The 25,921-nt window shown below is 43.1% G+C and overlaps 1 protein-coding gene across 1 annotated transcript; it reads left to right on the forward strand.

Moving 5' to 3' along the window:
- The first annotated feature begins 1,260 nt into the window (after window positions 1-1,260).
- On the forward strand, window positions 1,261-20,926 carry actr3.S (ARP3 actin-related protein 3 homolog S homeolog). The gene is made up of 12 exons (NM_001086923.1): window positions 1,261-1,319; window positions 9,768-9,823; window positions 10,450-10,574; window positions 10,893-11,003; window positions 11,205-11,300; window positions 11,814-11,921; window positions 13,547-13,690; window positions 14,059-14,232; window positions 14,727-14,819; window positions 15,495-15,620; window positions 16,357-16,440; window positions 20,300-20,926. Exons 1-12 carry the CDS (start codon window positions 1,276-1,278, stop codon window positions 20,393-20,395), a joined length of 1,257 nt encoding a protein of 418 aa, NP_001080392.1. The 5' UTR covers window positions 1,261-1,275; the 3' UTR covers window positions 20,396-20,926.
- The last annotated feature ends 4,995 nt before the right edge of the window (window positions 20,927-25,921 follow it).

Genomic DNA, 25,921 nt, shown 5'->3' on the forward strand with positions numbered 1-25,921 from the left:
CAGTCTGACACTGCTCAGGGCTGCAATGAATGCCAAATTGGCCAGGAACTGTTGCTGGTAGGTACCAGTGGTTTCAAGCCCAACACTGGGTTATTATAACTATTGCTAGTAGGTACCAGTTACAAGATCAGTACTGGGAATAAGTTTTCCACCTTTTTTTGACACTGAGCTATGATGACACTGAGCTATAATACCTCCCAACTGTCCCGTTTTTAGAGGGACAGTCCCTCTTTTGACAGCTCAACCAGCAGTCCCTCATTTGTACTGGAAAGTCCTGTTTTTCTCTTCACTGAACAGCCAGAAAAAGAAACAATGTTTCTAGCTTAATTGGCTTTTGGCAGAGAGCCCAGAACAGTCACCAGGTGCACTTGGAAACTTTCGTAACAATTTCAGATAAGCAAATACATAATTGTAATTTGTAACAATATAAGATAAGCAGGTCTCTTGGGAAGGCTGTGACTCAAAGCTTAAAGGGCAATTCACCTTCATTAGCAAAACTGTAATAACTTAAAAAAAACACACAAGTGTTCAAACTTTCATAACCTGCCACATTTTGTAAAATGAACATGGTAATTAGGGGGTGTGGCCACAAAATGGGCGTGTTCAAAAGATTTTGTCGTGCTATGCAGCAACTTTTTTGTCCCTCTTTTTATTTCCAAAATGTTGGGAGGTATGTATAAGATGTTACCATGGTGACTTTGTTATAGGCTAGTGTGTAGCGCTCAGTTGCACTGAAAAAGCGCCTCGAATAATCATTAAATGGTGTCAGGATTGTGATCCTGTATGTTGAGAGTTGGGACCACAATCCTGACACCATTTAATGGTTATTCGAGGCGCTTTTTCAGTGCAACTGAGCGCTACAAACTAGCCTATGAGCCTATAACAATGTCACCATGGTAACATACAATTTTTTGGGCCAGGTGTTAAAAGATTGGAGGTGGAATAAGCATTCATATTCCTCATTATCACTCATCGCCTCACCCGCATTTCTACCTTCCCTTTTTTGCAATGTATCGGGCTTTTTCCTCATTGGTAGCCCTTCCCTTGCTGAAAGAGCTCATTGGCGGAGCCGCCCTCAAACTGCTCTGTGATTGGGGAACTTCCCTCCGCTTTTCGTTGTCGTCAAATTTGCTGCTGTATCTAGTTTTCGTGGATAGGCTGCTTGCCTACTAGTCCTGCGGTGATTGGCTAATTGTCTGCCCAGCGGCTTTCTTCCCTCCCATCTTGGTAGCCATCTTGCTGTCACTCTGTGCGGAAGTTGATCCTACCCCAGACATGGCGGCTCGGCTCCCGGCTTGTGTGGTGGATTGTGGCACCGGGTGAGTGTTCGGATTGGCGGAGTCAGACGTGTATGTGGGGCGCAGAGGCTCAGGGTGCAGGTGCATTGGGTACAGTTTGTATGTGAGGGGCAAGGTGGGTTGGTGTAGAAGGTATGGGGGGATGTTGAATGGGTACAGTGTATCTAGGGGGTGTATGGGAACAGTGTGTATGTGGGGTTACAGTATGGGGGCAGGGCTAATGGGTACAGTATGTGGGTTGAGTATGGGAGTGGGTAGTACAATTAGGGTTACCACCTTTGCTGATGGCTAAACCCGATAACATTGGGGGTGGGGCAGTGATGTAGGAACAGGCATGATGACATCAGAGGTGGCACAATGATGTTGGTGGAGTTATGGCACGAGGGCAAGGTTATTGCATCACTTAGATGCCACTGGCTGGATTACTATCCAGTATTCTCAATGTTTTAAAGTGTTCATGCCCAGTTCAAAACCACACAGGAGGCAGCCCTATCTCTAGCTATAGTCTGCTTAATGCTTAAGCCCAATCCTTTAATTACAGGTATGAGATCTATTGTACCAAAATCAATTATCCAGAAAGCATTGAAATCAAGCAATGCTAATTTAGAAAAAAACATTATTTTTTGATTGATTTGCTTTTTCTGTAATAATAAGATTTTAACTGCACTTCATAGTAACTAAGCCATGTTGAGGTGAGTATCTTTATTTAAATGCTTTTCATGTATTGGCCAAATTATTGTTCTGGTTTCAAAAGGCTGAAAACCGAACAGGCCTTCCAAAAACCAAACTGTTCTGGTCAAAACCAAACAAGTGGCAACCATAGGTACAATGTGTCTTTTGGGGGTGGGGTAACAGGTTCAGTATATGGGGGTAGAGGTAATGGGTGAAAGTGGGGGGCAGGGGGAATGGCTGTAGTGTGTATGGGGGAGGGGTCAGGGGGAATGGGGAAAGTATTTTTTGCGGGGTCATAGGGAATGGGTGAAGTGTATGTGGGGGTCAGGGGGAATGGGTACAGTGCGTATGTGGGGGGGGGGTTGGGGAATGGGTACAGCAGGGCTGGAAATAGGGGTAGGCAGAATAGGCACACTTTTAAGGGGAATTTTTTTTCTGTCTTTTTTTAAACCCTGGTTTGCTTGTCCTTTAATAGTTTTTCAATTGTATAAACTGCCTGTGACAACCCTCTCTTGCCCGTGGTTCGTACTGTGGGCAGAAGCACTCCCCACCTCCCTCTTGGCAGATGCTGGCACAAGTACATATTTGGGAGTCAATATTATGGATTTTTTTTGCTGCTGCTGGCACAGGTACAGATTGGGGACTTGAGTGCAGTCCGACAGATTGACTGACGTTGGCACAGGTATAAATGGGGGCAATATGATAGGTGCTGGCACAGGTACATGGGTCAACATAATGGCTGCTGGTAGGGGTACAGGGGGCAATGTGAATGGTAAGGTGGGAAATGGTAATGCAGGACTGGGTGGGAGCACTGATTGAAGCCCTTGCCTAGGGTGCCAAAATACCTTGGCCCTGCCCTGGGGTACAGTGCGTATGTCTGGGGTCAGGGGGAATGGGTACAGTGTGTATGTGGGGTGTCGGGGGAATGGGTAAAGTGTGTATGAGGGGGGTCAGGGTCAATGGGTATAGTGCTTATGTGGGGGGGTCAGGGGGAATGGGTATAGTGTGTATGTGGGGGGTCAGGTGGAATGGGTTCAGTGCATATGTGGGGGGTCAGGGGGAATGGGTACAGTGTGTATGTGGGGGGTCAGGGGGAATGGGTACAGTGCGTATGTCTGGGGTCAGGGGGAATGGGTACAGTGTGTATGTGGGGTGTCAGGGGAATGGGTACAGTGTGTATAAGGGGGTCAGGGTCAATGGGTATAGTGCTTATGTGGGGGGGTCAGGGGAATGGGTATAGTGTGTATGTGGGGGGTCAGGTGGAATGGGTTCAGTGCGTATGTGGGGGGTCAGGGGGAATGGGTACAGTGCATATGTGGGGGGTCAGGGGGAATGGGTACAGTGCGTATGTCTGGGGTCAGGGGGAATGGGTACAGTGTGTATGTGGGGTGTCGGGGGGAATGGGTACAGTGTGTATGAGGGGGGTCAGGGTCAATGGGTATAGTGCTTATGTGGGGGGTCAGGGTCAATGGGTATAGTGTGTATGTGGGGGGTCAGGTGGAATGGGTTCAGTGCGTATGTGAGGGGTCAGGGGGAATGGGTACATTGTGTATGTGGGGGGTCAGGGGGAATGGATATAGTGCGTATGTGGGGGGTCAGGGGGAATGGGTACAGTGCATATGTGGGGGGTCAGGGGGAATGGGTACAGTGTGTATGTGGGGTGTCAGGGGGAATGGGTACAGTGTGTATGTGAGGGGTCAGGGTCAATGGGTATAGTGCGTATGTGGGGGCTCAGGGGGAATGGGTACAGTGCTTATGTGGGGGGTCAGGGGGAATGGGTACAGTGTGTATGTGGGGTGTCAGGGGGAATGGGTACAGTGTGTATGTGAGGGGTCAGGGTCAATGGGTATAGTGCGTATGTGGGGGCTCAGGGGGAATGGGTACAGTGCGTATGTGGGGGCTCAGGGGGAATGGGTACAGTGCGTATGTGGGGGGTCAGGGGGAATGGGTACAGTGTGTATGAGGGGGGTCATGGTCAATGGATATAGTGCGTATGTGGGGGGTCAGGGGGAATGGGTACAGTGCGTATGTGGGGGGTCAGGGGGAATGGGTACAGTGTGTATGTGGGGTGTCAGGGGGAATGGGTACAGTGTGTATGTGAGGGGTCAGGGTCAATGGGTATAGTGCGTATGTGGGGGCTCAGGGGGAATGGGTACAGTGCGTATGTGGGGGGTCAGGGGGAATGGGTATAGTGTGTATGTGGGGGGTCAGGTGGAATGGGTTCAGTGCGTATGTGGGGGGTCAGGGGGAATGGGTACATTGTGTATGTGGGGGGTCAGGGGGAATGGGTACAGTGTGTATGAGGGGGTCATGGTCAATGGATATAGTGCGTATGTGGGGGGTCAGGGGGAATGGGTACAGTGCGTATGTGGGGGGTCAGGGGGAATGGGTACAGTGTGTATGTGGGGTGTCAGGGGGAATGGGTACAGTGTGTATGTGAGGGGTCAGGGTCAATGGGTATAGTGCGTATGTGGGGGCTCAGGGGGAATGGGTACAGTGCGTATGTGGGGGGTCAGGGGGAATGGGTACAGTGTGTGCAGGGGGCTGGGTGGTTACGATATTCGTGTGGGAATGCAGGTTGTATGGTAAATGTGTGTGTATGGGACACATGTTGGCTTGGCTACATTGGGGTTCTGTGGATAGGGGGCAGTGATAGATTAAGGGATCCTGTTTGCATCACTGGTCACGGGTTAGTTTCAGCAGTGTTATTGTTCTGCTCTGTCACTACCTGAATCCGTACAACACCTTTTCCTGACTCTGTTAGTGATTAGCCAGGGACCCCTCCCTCTCCGGTGCATAGGGAAGGGCTGCATGTCGCACAAGTGGCTCATTTAGCAGTGTGGGTGCCTTTGGGGGGGATAAACAACGAATATGAATGTGCTCTGATTCTGCTTTTATTGTTTTTACTCTGTTGTGATAGGGCAGATGTGGCTTGGCAGATGCAGAAAGCATATCGTTGGTGTGAGTCCGCTCTGCAAGCAGCCACTTCCTGCTTTTTGTTGTTCCCTTTCTACCATATAAGGGAGTTTCAGTTCAGAATCACTTGCCATGTGACTAGGCTTAAAGGGGACGTTTGTTTTAAAGGGGAACACCACCCAAATATAAATGTACTGTATTTAGCAGGTTTTTTTTTTATTAGTTTCTAGTCACATCACTGCTGCTTCCGACTTTTCAAACAACACAGCAGCAGGGAATACTGGAGTCTTGGCTGCAGACAGAGGCTGCAATTACATTTACACCTAACGATAAACTCAGATGTTATAATTCATGTAGAATTGAAAGTTTCTTAAAGGAACAGTAACACCAAAGGCTTAAAGTATTTTAACGTTATTAAAATATAATTTACAGTTGCCCTGCACTGGTAAAATCAAAGGATACTGCTAGTGGTGTGAGAATGAAATCAACCTGTGGATTTAGGCCTTAGCCTAAAATGCCTGCCCCCCACAGCTACACAGCAGCTTATTTATATACTACCATATAAATATAGTAGTGTTTCTGTAGCAAACATATCCATACAGGGCAATAATACTTTACATTTTAATTACATTAAAAATACTTTGTTTTTGATGTTACTGTTCCTTTAATGCGTCATTTTTTTCTTACCATGTAAAAAAAAAGAAAAAAAAGTTCCCCTTTAACCTATAATGCCGTTGGCCAGAGTTTCCAGAATGTCCTTCCTGGTGCAAAGGCCAGCTGAGAATCATTTATCATTTATGAACTTCCACCTTATTTAGGTGGACCATGAAGACCCAACCTAGCATGGGGACCTAGCCCAGGCAACAGAATTCCAGCATCACAGTGTAGTCTGTTTTGGTTGCTAGACCTCACTCATCATAACAACTAGAAGGCCGGTATAGCAGTTTGTATAGCACCTTCCCCTGCCTGTAAATGCTTCTAATTCATTTAATTGGACATACAGAGCCCTGGTGTCAGAGCTTGCCCAAATATATTCAGTTTGGCTTCTACCTGCCTTGCAGTGTCACTGTCTGCCCCCCGCTTGTTTACTTCTTGTACTGGTTATTGGTTGTTTTATAAATACACTACATGCTGACGGGAGCTGACACCTATAACCAACTCCTTGCTACTCCCACATGGCAGGCTTTGGCCACTTTTTTTTTTGTGATTTTCCAGAAAACAATAGCACCTGGGCCTGTTCTGAACTTATTTAACTTTAAGATAATACCTGCCATAAATAGAATTGAAGTGCAATTTTTCACTCCTGGGCAATCATCCTGTTCTGTTTCACCAAATGATTTCCCTAAATTCCAGCTTATAAAGTATTGCAGTTGCCGCGTGTATGGACAGGTCTGTGAGCTGCAAAACATCTGGGACATTTCCCCCTAAGAAATTCTCCCTCTGCTTATCTTTATTTTCTTCTTCAGTAGTCAAGGCAAGTTTGGGCTAGCTGGGATTCTTCCCTCTGCCCGAGCATTCCCATTGATGACTAGCTGTGAAGGCTAGTGGAATTACTTCCCTCTCCTGGAACATTGCTATGGAAGACTGGCTGTTAGTATACTCGCAGGTAGTATCTCAAAGACAGTGGGGCTCAGTTAGTGCTCTTACAGACAAGGTATTCAGCTGCGCTCCCCTGAGTTCCGGTTTCATGCGTTCGGCGGCAGGAGTAGACACACTGAATTCTTTTCAGTGCGGCTGTACTCACACAGACACATGTAAGTGCCGACGCAGCATGTTGCATTTTTCCTGCGTTCGGTGCTTACATGCGTCTGTGTCGGTACAGCCCCATTGAAAAGAATTCAGTGCGTCTACTCCTGAACGCATGAAACCGGAATGCAGGTGAGCGCAGCTAAAAACGCAAGTCTGTAAGAGCCCTTATCAACACTGGGCAAATTTGCTCATTGGCAGTTACCCATAGCAACCAATCAGTGAAAAGCTTTTTAAAGCCAGCTGCAAGTACAACAAGGAATGCAGCAATTTGATTGGTTGCCATGGGTTACTGCCCATGGGCAAATTTCCCCAGTGTTAATAAATGACCCCCAATGTGCAAACCACTGGTACTTTGGCAGAGGGATGTCCTGCCATGCAATTTAATTAAAGTTATCCCACTTTTTCCATGAACATGTCAGTGCTGCTTTACAGCAGGTTTAAAGGGGTTGTTCACCTTTGAGTTAACTTTTATTATGATGAAGAACTTCATATTCTAAGACAATTTGCAATTGGTTTTAATTTTTTATTTGCTGTTTTTGAGTTATTAGCATTTCATCAATCTTGTTGCAAGTGTCCAAATTACTCTAGCAACCAGCAATTGATTTGAATAAGAGACTGGAATATCAATAGGAGAGGTCCTGAAGAGAAAGATGAGTAATAAAAAGTAGTAGAGGTACTAACAATACATTTTGTAGCCTTACAGAGCATTGACTTTTTAGATAGGGTCAGTGATCCGCATGTGAAAGACGACAAATAATTAAAACACCATATTAAATAAATAACGCAGACCAATTGATAAGTTGCTTAGAAATGGCCATTCTATAATTAAAGATTAACCACAGACACAGGAGGTATTCACCCAGGCTCCTGATCAGATCTGATTGTTCAGCCCATTGGTCAGAAATACTTTCCCTTCCTAATGTATGGTCATTAATAAAGTAAGGGGTGTATTTATTAACATTGGAGACACGTTACTGGTGATATTGCCCATAACAACCACTCACATCTTAGATTTTGTTTCCTAACTTATAGGTGACTGGTTGCTATGGTCAACCTTACCAGTAATGTTTGTCTCCAGTGTTAATAAACATGCCCATAACTGTCCTTTTGGCTCACAAGCCATTCAGTCAGATACCATAAGATGTTAGGCAAGTATTCAGCAACCTTTAGGCTAAGGCCACACTAGGCGATAGCGCCGCGATTTGACTCGCGGCGACTTTTCGCGGCGACTTTTAAGCCGCAATCGCTGGAGAAACTTTTGCGCTGGCGTCTATGGGGAATCGCGAAAAATCGCCAGCGTAAAAACACACGCGGCGATCTTTTCTCTACTGTCGCTCGAAATTGCCTCGCTAGGCGATTTCGAGCGACAATAGAAAAAAGATCGCCGCGTGTCAAATCGCGGCGCTATCGCCTAGTGTGGCCTTAGCCCTACAGGCCTTCCTGCACACAGCACTGCACTAAAAGCATTGGGGAACATTTACAGTCATATGCAAAAGTTTGGGAACCCCTGTTAATTCTTTGGAGTTTTGTTTATCATTGGCTGAGCTTTCAAAGTAGCAGCTTCCTTTTAATATATAACATGCCTTATGGAAACAGTAATATTTCAACAGTGACATAAAGTATATTGGATTAACAGAAAATATGCAATATGCATCATAAAATTAGACGGGTGTATACATTTGGGCACCCAACAGAGATATTACATCAATACTTAGTTGACTGGATGGCGATATTTTTGACCATTCGTCCATACAAAATCTCTCCAGTTCAGTTAAATTTGATGACTGCGGAGCATGGACTGCCTGCTTCAAATCATCCCATAGATTTTCCATGATATTCAAGTCGGGGGACTGTGACGGCCATTCCAGAATATTGTACTTCTCCCTTTGTAGATTTCAAAGTGTGTTTAGGCTCATTGTCTTGTTGGAATATCCAACCCCTACTTAACTTCAACTTTGTGACTGATGCTTGAACATTATCCTGAAGAATTTGTTGATATTGGGTTGAATTATTATTATTTTCATTGTAGAACGGTGTACAGATACACCATCTGCAGCAAGATGTTCTTTCAGGTCTTTGGAGGTGACCTTTGGGTTGTCTGTAACCATTCTTACAATTCTCCACATATGCCGCTCCTGTTTTTTTCGTGGCCTGCCAACCATGTGTTTTACAGCAACTGTGCCTGTGGCCTTCCATTTCCTGATTACATTCCTTACAGTTGAAACTGACAGTTTAAACCTCTGAGATAGCTTTTTGTAGCCTTCCCCTAAACCATGATACTGAACAATCTTGGTTTTCAGATCTTTTGAGAGTTGCTTTGAGGATCCCATGCTGTCACTCTTCAGAGGAGAGTCAAACACGTGCACAACTTGCAGTTGCCCACCTTAAATACCTTTTCTCATGATTAGACATGATTGGACTGCCTATGAAGTTCAAGGCTTAATGAGCTAATCCAACCAAGTTACATGCATTCAATTAGCAAAATTACAAGGGTACCCAAATTTTGGCACAACCAGTTTTTCACATTTGATTTAATTTCATACAACATAAATGATTATGCACTCAAAGGGGTTCCCAAACTTTTTCATATGACTGTGTTATGCTTTGGGCATGTAGTTGGCATTGGCCAATGCAACTGTCTGGTTTTGATTTGACAGTGAAGCTGGCTCACTGTGCTGAGAGATCAATGTATATATGATTACTCCACAGCTGATTCGAATATATTCAATTTTAGATTGAAAGCTCTTTTGGGCAAGGCCCTCTTCACATTGGTTGCTATGTATGTAATTCTGTATGTTTTTTGTATTAAGCCATTTATTTTATAAAGCTTTAGAATATTTTGGTGCTCTACAAATACATACTGACAATAATGATGATAATATGAGGCTGCACATGAGGGACTCAATATATTAAAAGGATTGTCAAACCAAAAAAATATAAAATAAATTTCTAAGCTACTTTGCATTGTACCTTCATTAATAAATGTTGATTTTTTTTATTTGTATATGTATTGCTATTGAAAACAGTGTTTGTCCCTTTCTATTCTCTTCAGCAGCTTTCCCTTTCATTATGTATTTGTCGTTTTTAGTTTTACTCTTGTTGTTGACACTTGTCCCTTTGCCTGTGTTTCAGGTACACCAAACTTGGATATGCTGGGAATACAGAGCCACAGTTCATCATCCCATCATGTAAGATTTTACTTTCATACGGTTACCCTCGTCCAAGGTTCTACAATGTAGTGGGGATGGGGTGAGCACTTATTTTGGGGAGGATATAAATCATTTAATTGATACTGGGCACTTTCCCACTCTGGCCCACTAAGTGTGTTCTATATTTGAGCATACTTTTTAGCAGAGCTCAGTGAGTGCTTTGTTCCCAGTATGGTCGAGTAACAGTTACTGTTCCCATTATGGCCCAGTAATTGTGCTCTATGCTTGGGTATTGTTCCCAGTGTGGCCTAGTAAGTATATTCCCCATGGAGTAATGCCTGGTGAGTCTGCAACCTTTAGTTATGGTTCTCAGTAACTGCTCCCTCTTGGGTATTATTCCCAGTGTAAGCTTGATAAAAGGCTTGTGGCAGCCTGAAACAGAAGTCTCTGCCCATTGATCCAATAAAGGCCTTTTAAGATATGTCTATCCTTGCTTTGTATTATGCTCAGTTATATAATATATATAGTGAATAAAGTTTAAATATTATTGTAAAAAGTCTATATTACTAAACTTTATATAAAATCTAAAGTTTAAATAAATATTGTAAAACATATATATTTTTTCTCCCAGTATGGCCTGGTAATCATGTTTCTCCCCTATTTAGGTATTGCTATCAAGGAGTCAGCCAAAGTGGGAGACCAGGCTCAGAGGCGTCTTATGAAGGGGGTGGATGATCTGGACTTCCATATCGGGGATGAAGCCATAGACAAGCCAACATATGCAACTAAGGTAAAAAAGCTCTGGGTGTAGTTTTTAGGGTTCACTCCCTTTAACATGAAAAAGCTTTTTTTTTTTTTTTTGTTCTTTTAAGAAAATTCCCAGCAATCTTCGCACTCATCTCTCCATGTATGATATAATACAGGCTGCTCTACTGGAGGCCCAGGGGCTGAATGTGGCAAAGAGATTTCATTATTGCCCCAGACTGCTTGAATGCTTCTTTGGTCTTTTTCAATGACTTGATCTTTATACACTGTAAATAATGAGCCACCATAGGAAACTGCTTGACTGCACTTTTGTACCAGTTGACCTGTTTTTCTCTGCTTGTAGTGGCCCATTCGCCATGGGATTGTCGAAGACTGGGACCTCATGGAGAGATTCATGGAACAAATTATCTTCAAATATCTCAGAGCAGAACCTGAAGATCATTACTTCCTCCTGGTGAGACACGTGCAGTATGTTTGGTGGGTCAGGACAGGGCAGAGATCTGGTTTCTACCTGTGGGGCATGGTCTCTGGGTCTCACCTGAGGCCATGGACTTAATCTTTCATTGTTCATGTAGGCGTGTTATTTACAGAACATATTGCATATCTATGTTGCACTGCCCTAACACCCTAATTGTATTTTTTTTTTTTTTTGCAGACTGAACCCCCCTTGAATACACCAGAAAACAGGGAATACACTGCTGAAATCATGTTTGAATCTTTCAATGTTCCAGGATTGTACATTGCTGTTCAGGTATGTGTTGCTTGTCTTTCAGGCACAACAATGAGACAATGCGGAATGCATTACCAGTTTTATGTGCAGTATATTATGGGTTTGTCATAAAGACACAACACTTTTTTTTTTTTTTTTTTTTTTTGTTATCTTAGGAAGCAGAGTTTGTGTGAGTGCAGAAAGAAACAAATCTGTGTAGAATTAATGGCACATTTTCGCTCTGGTTCTTGGCACTTTATGTAATACTAGCAATGGTATCGCTGAGCTATACTCTCTGAAAACAGAAGAACAGAACCAGCACAGAGAAGGCATAACAAAGGGATAAACACCTGGCTTTATTGTGCCGATGAAAATTACACATTACATTATGGGGGTGGGGTTTTAGTCACGTGAGGGAACTGAAATTGCTGCTGCCGTCACCATTGAACTTGCTCCTTGCAACTCCTTCATGAACCCAGGAACCCGATTGTCTCATCAACCTTCTTGCTCATTTTTAGCAAGGCCATGTTCTAACAAGTCTGTTTTGTTTCCTAGGCTGTTCTTGCTCTGGCTGCTTCCTGGACTTCTCGACAGGTGGGAGAGCGCACACTCACTGGCACTGTCATAGACAGTGGCGATGGAGTTACTCATGTCATTCCTGTGGTAAGTACCCTAAACACTGCTGATGGTATGGCAGTCTTACTTGCTCCCGTTAGCAGATGTTCAGAGAGTGTGCTGCTGTTGGGTGGTGCAAGACCCTGTTAATATCACTCCTTTGACTGTGCTGGTGATAGGTCAGTTGGTATAAACAGTTGAATTCATTATCTCCTATGAAATCACAGTGCAATTTTGGACTTCAGTCCTTAAAGGGGAAGGAAACCTCGTCGGCGCTAACCCCCCTCCCGTGTATTGCCCCCCCTCCCTCCTCCCCCCTGGCCTACCCCTCCCGCTGGGCAAATGCCCCTAACTTGTTACTTACCCTTCTGCGCAGGTCCAGTCCAGGGAGTTCACAGGCGACATCTTCTTCCACGCGATCTTCTTCCTCCTTTGACCGGCGCATGCGCAGTAGGATCGTTTCGCCGGTACGATCTACTGCGCATGCGCGTGACTTTTGGCGCATGCGCAGTAGATCCGTACCGGCGAAACGATCCTACTGCGCATGCGCCAAAACGCCGGTCAAAGGAGGAAGAAGATCGCGTGGAAGAAGATGTCGCCTGTGAATTTCCTGGACTGGACCTGCGCAGAAGGGTAAGTAACAAGTTAGGGGCATTTGCCCAGCGGGAGGGGTAGGCCAGGGGGGAGGAGGGAGGGGGGGCAATACACGGGAGGGGGGAGGGGGTTAGCGCCGACGAGGTTTCCTTCCCCTTTAAGAGCTGGAGAGAGTGCAAAGATGTGCAACTAAACTGGTTGGATGGAAGACTTAAATTATGAGAGTAGACTGCCATGGTTGGGGGTTGTTTTCTCTGGAAAAAGGGCGCTTGCGAGGGGACATGATTACACTTTACAAGTATATTGGAGGACATTATAGACAAATAGCAGAGGACCTTTTTCCCATAAAGAGAATCACCGCACCAGAGTCCACTCCTTCAGACTAGAGGAAAAGAACTTTCATTTGAAGCAATGTAGGTGGTTCTTCGCATTGAGGTTGTGGAATGCACTGCCTGGTGATGATGTGATTACTGATTGTTAATGCCTTTAAAGGAGAACTAAACCCCAATGGTGATAAGTCCCCACTGGCCCCCCTCCCTGTCTCCCCCCTGCTAAGTGTTACCCCAGAATTGTGTCCCCTGTAGGATTACTGACCGTACATGCAGTGTGAGCAAAGCGGAGCTCACGGGCGACATCTTTGGCGCTTAGGTAAGCTTCGTAAAGTAAGCGCCGTATTGGCGCATCTGCAATTGGAGCAATCTTCCGGTGTGCGGTCAGTAATCCTACAGGGGACACAATTTTGGGGTAACACTTAGCAGGGGGAAGGCAGGGAGGGGGGCCAGTGGGGACTTATCACTGGGGAGGGTTGAATTCTCCTTTAAGATGGATGATTTCTTGGACAAGCATAATATTCAAGGCTATTGTTATACTAAATTCTATAATTCGTGTATGAGTATATATAGTTTGTGAGTGTATGGATGCTGGGTTTCATTTGGAGGGTTTGCACTTGAGTCTTTTTTCAACCCTATCTAACTGTTTGGTAGTGTGATTTTTTTTTTTTTCAAACTTTAAAGATATGTAAAATGCTCCTCATTGTTCATGTAGTTATATACTTCTTCTTTTCTGTTAATCTATTTTAGGCTGAAGGTTATGTCATTGGCAGCTGCATTAAACACATTCCTATTGCTGGTCGGGACATAACCTATTTCATACAGCAGTTACTCCGGGATAGAGAAGTGGGAATTCCACCTGAGCAATCCCTGGAAACTGCCAAGGCTGTGAAGGTAATCTCCAGAAAGCATGTTGGGAATTTGTACCCATATATCAAGAAGGACAGAATGTTCTGAGAATTCTTATCCAGATATTTTAGTCCGCATGCTGATAATATAAAGACATGAGAACATTGTGGAATTGGTACCCAGGTACTCTGAAGAGCGAGTACCATGCTGGATATTCATACCCACATACTGAGAAGAGCATGCTGGGAATACTTATAAGGATCACAAAAATAGGAATTTTAAACTGTCAGAATTTCTGACATGGTTGTAGTACCCTTGTCCTCCTAGTGCGAGGCCAGTCTGGACCCTGGTAGCTCAGATTTTGGAACCAAAGTAAGGAATTAACCACATTTTCTGTGTTTTCTGTATTACAGGAGAAATTTAGCTACGTGTGCCCAGATTTAGTTAAGGAATTTAGCAAATATGATACAGATGGTGCCAAATGGATCAAACAGTACATGGGGGTTAATGCAGTTTCTAAGAAGGAATTCAGCATCGATGTTGGCTATGAACGCTTCCTGGGGCCTGAAATCTTTTTTCATCCAGAGGTGAGCGTTTGATCTAAAACATAAGATTCCACTGTATTCTGGGGTGAGAGCCACAGATCTGTTCAGACTTTATTATTTAAAGCTTTCAGCTAATCAAATAAACTATAGTAATTTTTAAATCTGCTTTATGAATAGGCTTGATGAAGTATAAATCTTTTTATTTAAAAATCTTAAAGTGAAAACAATATTAAGCATCCAATACAGTTTGGGTGCACTTATAAATTCACGAGTGTTCCCATTTATTGCTTTGTCAGTATTGCTGTGTTTTCACTGTGTCCATTCAACTCTTATGGGAACACACAATTATGTGAATTAACAAACACACACCTGTAAGAGTCCCTGCACTCTTCTATTTTGCTTAAAATGTATAGGAAACTAAATTTATAATAGCTGCTAATAAATAAGGAATATGCTTATAAATAAGTAATATATTAGAGCTCTGGCTCTGCCTGCCAGGTCCCAATTCTTCCTACTAATTGAAATGCCATATTCAGTTTGCCAATCCAGATTTCACCCAACCCATCTCGGAAGTGGTAGATGAAGTGATCCAAAACTGCCCTATTGATGTTCGGCGCCCACTGTACAAGGTTTGTAGAAACTTATATAGTTCTAGTTTCTATGGTAACTAGTCTACACTTAGTGGTTCAGCCTGTAGATAATGGCAGTGTTCAGTGCTGCTGCTGCTGGTCACTAGAAGATGTGGGTTCTCTGCAATGTTTACAGCTGGGCAGTTTCTATGATTTTTCTTGTGTAAAAAGGGACTAACAACATGGGGTTATTCGGCAGCCGTCTTTATAAGCCACATATGGAACAATCCCTGTCACAATTGTAGAACAGGGTTTGATTATTTCTGTAAAACCCAAAGGAAGCTTGCATATGGGGCCAATGGCCCTGATACTTCAGGTGAGCCTTTATAGGGACAGATCCAGCCCTGAATTGTATTGGTACCAATCACAGCTAATACTGCTGGGCCAATGGGGGTGCCATTTTGTGAGCACCCCCAGTTGTATCTGCATGTAGGATCCAGACAGTGCTCATCTCTTACAAGGGGACTTGGGAAGGGCTTGTATCATTGAGACACAGAGGGACACTTTATTTTTTTTAAAATGCAAATATATGAAATCTTTTGTTGTGCAGTATTATAGGGGTAGCAGTCCTGCAATGTGTCATGACAGTGTCGGTCCAATCGCTGCACAGAACACCTTTGCTTTATGTGCACATTACTCGCCGGCATTAAGGTAAACTTTTGTTTCTTTGCACAGAATATTGTACTCTCTGGCGGGTCCACTATGTTCCGGGATTTCGGACGTCGCTTGCAGAGAGATGTGAAGAGAACAGTTGATGCCCGGTTGAAGCTGAGCGAGGAGTTGAGTGGTGGTCGTCTTAAGGTGAGTATGACTGTAGTAGATAGGTTTTTGTGTAACACTACAACTGGTACCATAATAAAATAGTCTGTATTAATAGGCCCACACTTTCATCTCTTCTCTTTCTGTGTATTTACAGTATTATTCTTTGAGATAATTTCTGCTTTCATCTCTTCTTCAATTTTCCTCTCCTCTGCATTATCATATTTCAGATTTTGTTACCGATTAAAGGAAAGCTGTCATCCCATCACTTCCAAATCCATTAGGCAGCCACAAGGAGTATAGCAAGTAGCTGATAGGAGGTTGTTAAATACACCTTGCTTGGCTTTTTGTGCAGCGGCAGAAACCTGAGGCCTCAAAATTTAGTAGCTGCTCTTATTGAGCTCTATAGATGTTGTAATCACGTGACCTCTCTTGCTGAAATACCTGGGGAGGGTTCAAATTTGGGTCTTATTTCAGAGGGAAATCTCTTTACTAGAGCAGAGGTTCTTAACCTATGGGTTTGGGCTCAAAAATGGGTCTCCATGGTATTTAGAGTGGGTACCCATGATCACCTTTAATAATGTGATTTTTTTATCCTACGATAGAAAATAGTAATTAACATAAGGTGCATTTCCAGGTAGTGAAGCAGATGAGCCCACAGACGTGAATGCTAAAGTTACAGTAAAGCTATGTATATTGTAGTGTTGCTTCTATAAGCAGGGTTTGGTCATTTTAATGACTTTTTTTTGTCATTACTCTATGCCCTGTGTACTTGCAGCCCAAGCCGATTGATGTTCAGGTGATTACCCATCACATGCAGAGGTATGCTGTCTGGTTCGGAGGATCCATGTTGGCTTCCACGGTAAGTTTCTTCTGAAAGGGCACGAAACCAGAACAATAAAGGGCACATGTATTTAGGGTTAACAGACTGCAGGAATCTTGTGGGCTATCTGAAGCTATGTGGTTTAGGAAGGAGATTGGTAGATGCCCTGCTGACTAGTTTCTTTATTCTTGCGTGGGTTTTCAGACTATTCATTTTTTTTAATACTTTATTTTGAATTTTCACAAAGAGAAATGGGGTACAGAAAAAAGATAGGGAACAAGAAAAAACAAAAAAAGGGTTAAATAAGTGCCATAATTAACAAAGAAAAAAAAAAAATAAAGAAAATACAATTGGCTTTTTAACAGTAGGAAACTCCTCTTGAGAGTATTAAGTGTCCCCTTTCGCTTATGTTTCCACTTACCCCCAGTGTTTCAATATAATGCGCCTGCCCAGTTATACTTAAAAGATTTAGAAGTTTAATAATTCCACAAAATTTATCCAAGGGGAGCAAATTTCCCAAATTTATTATGTTTAATATAAGAGATTTTTTCCAAAGATAACTGTCCTCCTTAATTGAATAATTCAGTAAGATTGTTTATTAAAGGACAACGAAAGCTAAATCCTAAGTAAAGTTCTATCACAAGGCTGGTATACTAATTACTTACAGAACATGGTAAATGCTGTCTCCCTGGTGTCTAGTAGCAGGAACTGCACTCTGATTAGAATGTAGTGTAGGGCTCCAGTGACGTCACAGAATTTGCAGGCAGCTTCCTCCCTGCTGCCCGAGGCAGCCTTGAGTCGCGTTGGGCCAAATTCTGTTCTGTTGTGCATGCTTCAGAGGCTGAGCTTTCCTCCGATGTAAGATGACACGCGAATCAGCTATGCGCGTGTCATCATTGACCCCTGTACACACTCCCCCCCAACCAATCAGCGCGGCAGTGCCTCGTATCTATGGAGACGCACGATCGTTTCTTGTTTTATTATTGAAGGGAACAGCTACCTAGCAATGTTGCGGTGCCAAGCGAGGGGACATTTTTTAAATCAGCATTTTTACATATGAAGCACGCTTACTAAACATTGGTGGACAGTGGAATTAACTTACTGTGTGCACAAGATTATATTGTGTGCACTCGCTGCATGGAACTGAGCACCAAGTCATGTGTGACGTGCTCCTTGGGTGTGAGGAAGTTCTTTTTTCTGCGCATTAAGTATAGAGAGGTGAAGGAAGCTTCTAATACATAAGCAAGATGGCCGCCGTGTTGGTCCGAAGCAGAGCAGAACATCAAACCTGATTTTATGCTTTTGTATTCGGATTGCTGAGCAGAAAATATAGCGATTAAGGTCATCGATGTGAGTACTTTAGAGGGAGGTAGTGCATTTTTTTTGCCTTTACTTTTCCTTTAATATTCGAACCATAATTAGTGATTCCATTACCTATATTGATTACCGATGACGAAAATTGTTTTAGGACAGGACATGTAAGCCAGATGTGAGAATGAGAACCTTCTTGGGCATTACATCTCCAGCATAATCTGGACATAGTCACACTCATTTTGCTTAGCCTAACAGGGGTATAATGCCATCTAGTAATTAATTTATATGCAGCTTCTCTAGCCCTTGAAGCCCTGGAAGCTTTAAATATTTTATTCCATATAATTGCAGAGATGTTTACATTTAGTTCTGTTTCCCATTTGTTACAAAATTTCTTCTCTTGAATAGAAAATTGGTCTACAAGTAGTTTATAACACTTAGAGAGAGGTTTAAGGATGTTAAGTGGTGACAATAACATCTGTTCCCAAGGTGTTAAATCCCTGTTCCAATCCTTCCTTCTATTTCTTGATATGTAAAAATCTATACCCCCATAAATCCCTGGGGAGCCAACCCCACCATTTTTGAATTTCCGTAAGGGGAATAATTTTTGTGTCCTTTATAAAGTCACTAATTCTTGTTTGCCTTTCGTCTCAAAACTTCCATCTATCGAATGTCCCTGGTTCCATACTTGGAATAAATTCAGGGTTATTCATCAAGGGATGTAATATTGAAGGTGATGGGGGTAGATGAAATTTGGTTTTAGATTCATGCCAAAGTTTTAAGGTTGTTTTCGTTAGGGGGTGTTGGGGACGAGCCCCTATTATAGAATTCTCTATTCATAAGGTATTTTCTATCAGAAAATTCACTAACACTTGTTCAGGGTTAATCCAGGGTTTTCAGACTATTCCAGCTGCTTACTCGGCTAGCCCATCCCTCCCTAATCTCTACCTTTGTAAGTCCCATTTCTGAATCAGGGGCAGTTTTAGGGTTGAAGCACATGCATGAGTTTGTCGCATATCCCCAAGTCATTGGTAACATTAGTGGGAGCCGGGCTGTTGGGTGCATACTCATGCAGGCCTGCATGTAGACAACTATGCACACTCCATTCTCAGGGGCTTTTGTCGGAGGGCCCTGAAATGGAGAGGCTGCTGACACTACCCAGCCTTTTAAAGGGATCCTGTCCTGATCCTGTCTTGTCATCGGAAAACATGTTTTTTTCAAAACGCATCCGTTAATAGAGCTACTCCAGCAGAATTCTGCACTGAAATCCATTTCTCAAAAGAGCAAACAGATTTTTTTATATTCAATTTTGAAATCTGACATTTTGTCAATTCCCAGCTGCCCCTGGTCATGTGACTTGTGCCTGCACTTAAGGAGAGAAATGCTTTCTAGCAGGCTGCTGTTTTTCCTTCTCAATGTAACTGAATGTGTCTCTGTGGGACCTGGATTTTACTATTGAGTGTTGTTCTTAGATCTACCAGGCAGCTGTTACCTTGTGTTAGGGAGCTGTTATCTGGTTACCTTCCCATTGTTCTTTTGTATGGCTGCTGGGGGGGGGGGAGAGAGGGGGTGATATCACTCCAACTTGCAGTACAGCAGTAAAGAGTGATTGAAGTTTATCAGAGCCCAAGTCACATGACTTGGGGCAGATGGGAAATTGACAATATGTCTAGCCCCATGTCAGATTTCAAAATTGAATTTAAAAAAATCAGTTTGCTCTTTTGAGAAATGGATTTCAGTGCAGAATTCTGCTGGCGCAGCACTATTAACTGATTCATTTTGAAAAATGTTTTCCCACATGACAGTATCCCTTTAAGTAGGAGCAAGAAGTAGGATGATGGAGAGAAATTGAACTGTGCATTATGGTATTTGTTAAATTCAATGGCTCATGCAATTTGACAGTGTTCAGCCAGGGGTGCTATTAGTCTGGTATAGCTCAAAATAGATTTTCAGAAATTAAATAACTGGGCAGAGGGTGGTGGTCAGGGTGCACATTCCCCAGACCCTCAGCAGAGGGAGTTTGCACGTGTTTCGTATCACCAGAGGACACTTAATCATAGGCTGTCATTAAGTATGATTACGTTTCCTCTGGTGTCACGAAACGTTTAAGGATTTATGTGGAAAATAAATGTTAAACCTTTTTAAAGTTTATCTATGCCTCCTGGATTTCTTCTATATAGGTCTGGTATGTGCCAGCCTGCAATGAAAATTTCTAGTACAGCTTGGTAAGGAAATGTGTGCTCTAAAGTAGAGGTTCTTATCCTTTAACCTTGAGCCACATTCAATTGTAAAAAGAGTTGAGGAGCCACACAAGCATGAAAAAGTTCCTGGGGTGCCAAGTAAGGGCTGTTAATTGGCTATTTGGTAGCCCCTATGTTGCCTATTTGACAGTACATCTGTTTTTTATGCAACCAGAACTTGCACGAGCACATACCTTGAGGTAACTGGGAGCAACAGCCAAGGGGTTGGTGAGCAACATTTGCTCAAGAGCCACTGGTTGGGGATCTGCTCTAAAGTGTTTGTATAGGCCATGAAAGACACTACAAAAGTGGATCCATGTTAAACTGTCCTTGTATGTTACTTTCAGCCGGAATTTTACCAAGTGTGCCACACCAAGAAGGACTATGAGGAGATTGGGCCGAGCATTTGTCGCCACAACCCCGTGTTTGGAGTCATGTCCTAATCCCTTGCAGCGGCGCATATGTTTTGGAGGGCTGGTCTGCAGTGCGTGTCAGGACAACGGCCGCCCAGGCTTGGAGGAGCTCATTAATGTCTCTTTGCACAGGTGGAACCCAGGCAGATTCTTTTTGATGACTAATTGTTGAATAAAAGAACCTAGTGGCTTTTAGTTACCTGTGCCCTGGTATTCTGTCCGCTTGTGACTATAATGTGCTCGTTCCTGTTGTTATGGGCTGTGTTTGTTCTGTTGAACACGTGCGGTACAGGAGAACTGGGCCTCAAATGCTGGACATTGAGATCAGCTTAGTGGGCATTGTAGCCCCTGAGAGCCACTGAGCTTCTCTCCCGCTTTGCCTTTCTGCCCTTTATGGATTCTGAGCTCTTTCTGTTTTTTAACGAGGATTTACTTCTGTATAGTTCTATATGATTCCACTCGCTGCCTGTGTGAGGTCCGGTATTTGCTTTGTTTGGGGGTATTTTGGTTTTTGTTTTGAACCTGAAAATCCAATAATAAATACCATGATATCTCTTCTTACCAACAATCTCTTCTTGTGTCTCATACCAAATATCCATTACTAAACACACACACAAACTGCTCTTTCCCCCATATCTCATAGCTGCAGATTAGCAGTTAACCTTTACGGTCACACAGAAGAATGTGAGCAAAAAATTTATGGCAAACAGTCAGCAGTTACTTGTCTAATGCCCTTATAATATTAATAATAATAATGGCCATGTTCTATAGCAACCAGTCATGTCGTTGTCATAATTTGATGTGTCCCATAGCAACCCATCAACAGTTAAAGGTTACTTTTCTAGTGCAGTTAGAACAGGGATCCCCAACCTTTAGAACCCGTGAGCAACATTCAGAAGTAAAAGGAGTTGGGGAGCAACACTAGCATGAATAATGTTCCTGGGGTGCCAAATAGGGGCTGTGATTGGCCATTTAGTAGCCCCTATGCGGATTGTCAACCCACACTCAGGCTCTGTTTGCCAGTACAACTGGTTTTATACAACCAAAACCTGCCTCCAAGCCAGGAATTCAAAAATAAGCACCTGCTTTGATGCCACTGGGAGCAACATCCAAGGGGTTGGAGAGCAACATGTTGCTCGCGAGCTACTGGTTGGGGATCACTGAGTTAGAATAATGAGAGCAGTATGCAGGAGCAACCAATCCAATCGGCAGCGGTTACTCATCAAGAGCATTTACAATAATAAGAGCAGTATCCCATAGCAGCCAATCAGCAGGGATCTGCTTCTGGCCTAGTGAAGTTAGAATAATTCAAACAGTAACCCATAGCAACAAGTCACCTGTTAATCCCCCATTTGTCTTCTCCGAGAGAACTTTCCATCCCAGCTCACAACCACTTCTCATTGAAATTGCTATAGACAAATAGAAGAGATCCTCTGCACTCACCCATTATCAATATATTAAGGACATTGAAACATTTTCTGCACACAGTTACTAAAAATGCCTTACCCTTTAAACAAAACAGGGATTGTTTGTCCATATATTGTAATATATTTAAGCTGGCCAACTACCCTACCCATCCCATATCTGGCCAGTCCTACACTCAAATTGCATCTGATTCATTAAGAATTCTATTGCTTCATTATACATTTTACACATGGACTAAGTTTTACCTGTAACTTACTTGCTACTTTCAAGGTTAATGTCTTAAATATATTGATAATGGCTTGAATGCAGAGGACCTCTTGTATTTGTCTATATGTATTTTGTGGTCTCTATATGCGTGACTTCATACACAGTTGTGTTCAGGATAATAGCAGTCAGACATCACTAACCTGATCAATCACTGTTTTTGGTAGAAATATTTCTACATGGCAAATAATTTACTGGCAGGTATAGTAGAGTAATAGAAAACCAACAGACCGAACAGTCATGACATGCATGCTGCTGATTCTGTGTAATTGAATCCTAGAGGCTTGTTCCAAATAATAGCAGTGTTCAAAATAATAATAGCTTGTTCCAAATAATAGCAATGTTGAGTTCAATTAGTGAGGTCATTTATTGACAGATGTCAATCATGGCCCTTACTTAAGAAAGAAAAAAGCACTAAATGTTGTGCATACTGGTTATAGTGCATTTCTCTCTGAAAATCAAGTAAAATGGGTGGTTCCAGACATTGTTCAGAAGAACAGCGTAATTTAATTAAAAAGTTGATTGGAGAGGCAAATGATCAGCTCCAGGAAGATCAAAGCAGGTATAAAGTGATACTGTTACAATTAGAAGACGCCTATGCGAATCCAAACTATCTGCAAGAAGCCCCACAAAGTTTCATTGTTGAAAAAGAAAAACACACGCTGAAGAGGTTACAATACACCAAAGAACACATTGACTGGCCTAGAAATGGCCCAACATTTTGTGGACTGATGAAAGCAAGATTGTTCTTTTTGGGTCTAGGGGCCTCAGACAGTTTGTCAGACGATCCCCCAAACACTGAATTCAAGTCACAGTACAGTGTGAAGACGGTGAAGCATGGTGGCACAAGCATCATGATATGGGGGATGTTTCTCATACTATGGTGTTGGGCCTATTTATCACATACCAGGGATCTTAATTCAGTTTCAATACATCAAAATACTTAAAGAGGTCACTTTGCCTTATGCCAAAGAGGATATGCCCTTGAAATGGTTGTTTCAGCAAGACAACGACCTTAAACACACCAGTAAATGAGCAACATTTTGGTTCCAGACCAACAGGATTGAAGTTATGGAGTGGCCAGCCCAATCCCCGGACCTAAATCCAATAGAAAACTTGTGGGATGAGATCGAAAATGCTGTTTCTGAGGCAAAACAAAGAAATGCAGAAAAATTGTGGAATGTAACAGGTGCCAGAAACTGGTGAACTCCATACAACATAGATGTGCAGCAGTACTTACCGTAATTTTATTTTCCTGGTCATCCCTATGGCAGCATAATAATAAACTTTTGGTATGCTCTCTCCCTGTTGGATAAGCAGAAGAAAACACGCCTCCCATACCCATAAGTACCTCCTCCTCCAACTCCCCATGTCTTAGTACTAAGCACAAACAAGCTAGGGTGGGTATGCTGCCATAGGGATGACCAGGAAAAGAAAATTACGGTAAGTATGAAACAATTTTCCTTTTTCCTAGTCATTAATAATAACTTTAGGTAATACCACAGCAATAAAACACAAAGGGAGGGAAAATAACACGTGGAATATGCTTTAATCACCAAAAGCTGCAAGGACAGACTGTCCAATAGAATCTCTGAAAATTAATTTATAATGCTTACAAAATTATGAGATGATGCCAAGGTAGCTGCCCTGCCGATTGTCTCTGTGATGACTTTTGCTTCTGCTGCTCAAAAGCTGCAACACTCCTGGTAGAATGTGCCTTCAAGCCTGAAGGTGATGGTCTGTCCTGCTCTGTATACGCCTTGGAAATAGCTTTAGTAATCCAGCTTTTCAAGTTTCTCTTAGATGCAGGTTCCCTTTTTCTTGCACCTGCTGGAATAATGGATAGTCTCCTAGATTTCCTAACTTCCTCTGTTCTTTGAATGAAGCTTGGAGACACCTTTTGACATCTAAAGGACTTTCCTCTGTAACTGAGGGCATAGATGGAAGAACAATAGGTTTATTAAGATGAAAATTAGACACCACCTTTGGTAAAAAAAGACAGGACCAGTTTCAAGACCACCTTCTCCTTGTGGAAAACTGTATACGGCTGATCCACAGACAAAGCTTGCAGCTCTCCAACTCGTCTAGCCGATGTCAAGGCTACCAGTAAAATAGTCTTCAAGGACAATGGGCAAAGGGAAATATCAAGACCCAGCTCAAAGGGGGCCTTAAGCACCAGAGGAAGATCCCATGGAGGAGCAATCTTTTTCAATGGAGGTCTGATGCTCAGAACTGCTTTAAAAAACTGATCAGTTAAAGATTCCTCTTCCCATTTCTCGCCTAATACCGCAGATAAGGCTGAAATTGGAAACTTCAAAGAATTGAGACTCAATCCATAATCCAATAATACATCTGTGGTATAGGGTCTCCAAAGGTAAAGTAGTTACTCACCACATAGGGGAAATGGCCCAGGTGCACCGCCCTGAGCCCTCAGCACGGGGAGCGTACAAACCGAAAACCAATTGAGAGCAGGCACTCAATGTAGGCAAACTTCCACCAGGACAACAGTTCAGAGTAAAAAATGTTTATTGTGTCCACAGCCTTGCGCATTTCGTGTCTTAAACAGTTAATCATTTCAATCCATAATCCAGACCAGACGAGAAAAGACAGGATCTTGGAAGTAGAAGGGTTCAGGGGATACCCAAACCTCAGACCAGGAAGCAAAACGGTCCCAGATCCTATGATAAGTGTAAGAAGTACCCACTTTCCTGGCCTTCATAAGTGTTTTGACCACCCGATCAGAGCAACCCTGTTGCTTCAGTCAAACTTTGCAATCTCCGAGCCACTATATTGAGAGTAACTGGATCTGGGTGCAGGCACGATCTCTGAATTAATAGATTTTGAACCACTGGCAATTTCAAAGGTGATCCACTACTGAGGCGTCAGACGCCTCAGTAGTGGATCTGGGAGAATTACTAAGGCGTCGATCTAAGAAAAAAAATATCTTCTTCAGGACTCTGGAATTAGTGGAAGCACTCTGTGATAAGAGCATCCACTGCTCTTGTCGATAGAAAATGGGAGAACAAAGTCTTGATCTTGGTCTTGAATTCCGAGGCCATCACATCTATCTGGGGAGGCCCCAGTGAGCCACAATCCGAAATACCTTTGAGTTCAGCTCCTATTCCCCCTTGTCTATAACTATCCAACTCCGAACATCTGCCTTATAGTTCAAGACTCGTTGAATGTGGATGGCTGTGATGTCCATTATATGGGACTGTGTCCAAGCCATGATTGGAATAGTTTCTTTTAAGAGCGTGATGCTGCCTGTGCCTTCCTGCTTCCTTATATATGACACCACTGAGGCATTGCCCAACCTGATCTTCACTAACAGGCCCATCAGGATTGGCCTGAAAGCAATCAATGCTTTCCGAATAGTTCTCAACTCCAAAATATTTGATGGCAGGTGTAACAAATATTTCTTCCACACCCCCTGGGCTTCTGTGCTCCTTCTGTATGGGCTCTCCAGCTTGTGCCAGATGCATCGGTAAAAACATTTATCCACTGACTCCACCAGGGAAAAAACCCCTGCAAAAATTCACTGGGTTTTGCTACCAGACCAGATGAGACTTGAACTAGAGAGAGATTTTCTGTGCAGGAATAAGAAATCCCGCTCTCTCAGCGCTGTACTGCAAATCCACTTTGGGACACTTACTACATATTTCTTTTAAAAATTTCAGCTTTAATGTGCGCATTTTAGTGGTACAATGTAAAAAGCGGTGAGTGTCTGGGACTTGCGCGTTTCTTGCCGCACTCGGCAGTTAAAATCACGTGGTGCACTTATAGATTTTCTGTGACCAATCCTTGAGATACTTGTTCCAGTGAAAGGTCATAGAATGCTTAAATGTTCTTTCCTTGTACATTCCTGCA

This window comes from Xenopus laevis, chromosome 9_10S (assembly GCF_017654675.1).
Source record: "Xenopus laevis strain J_2021 chromosome 9_10S, Xenopus_laevis_v10.1, whole genome shotgun sequence".
In the NCBI taxonomy this organism is placed as follows: domain Eukaryota; kingdom Metazoa; phylum Chordata; class Amphibia; order Anura; family Pipidae; genus Xenopus; species Xenopus laevis.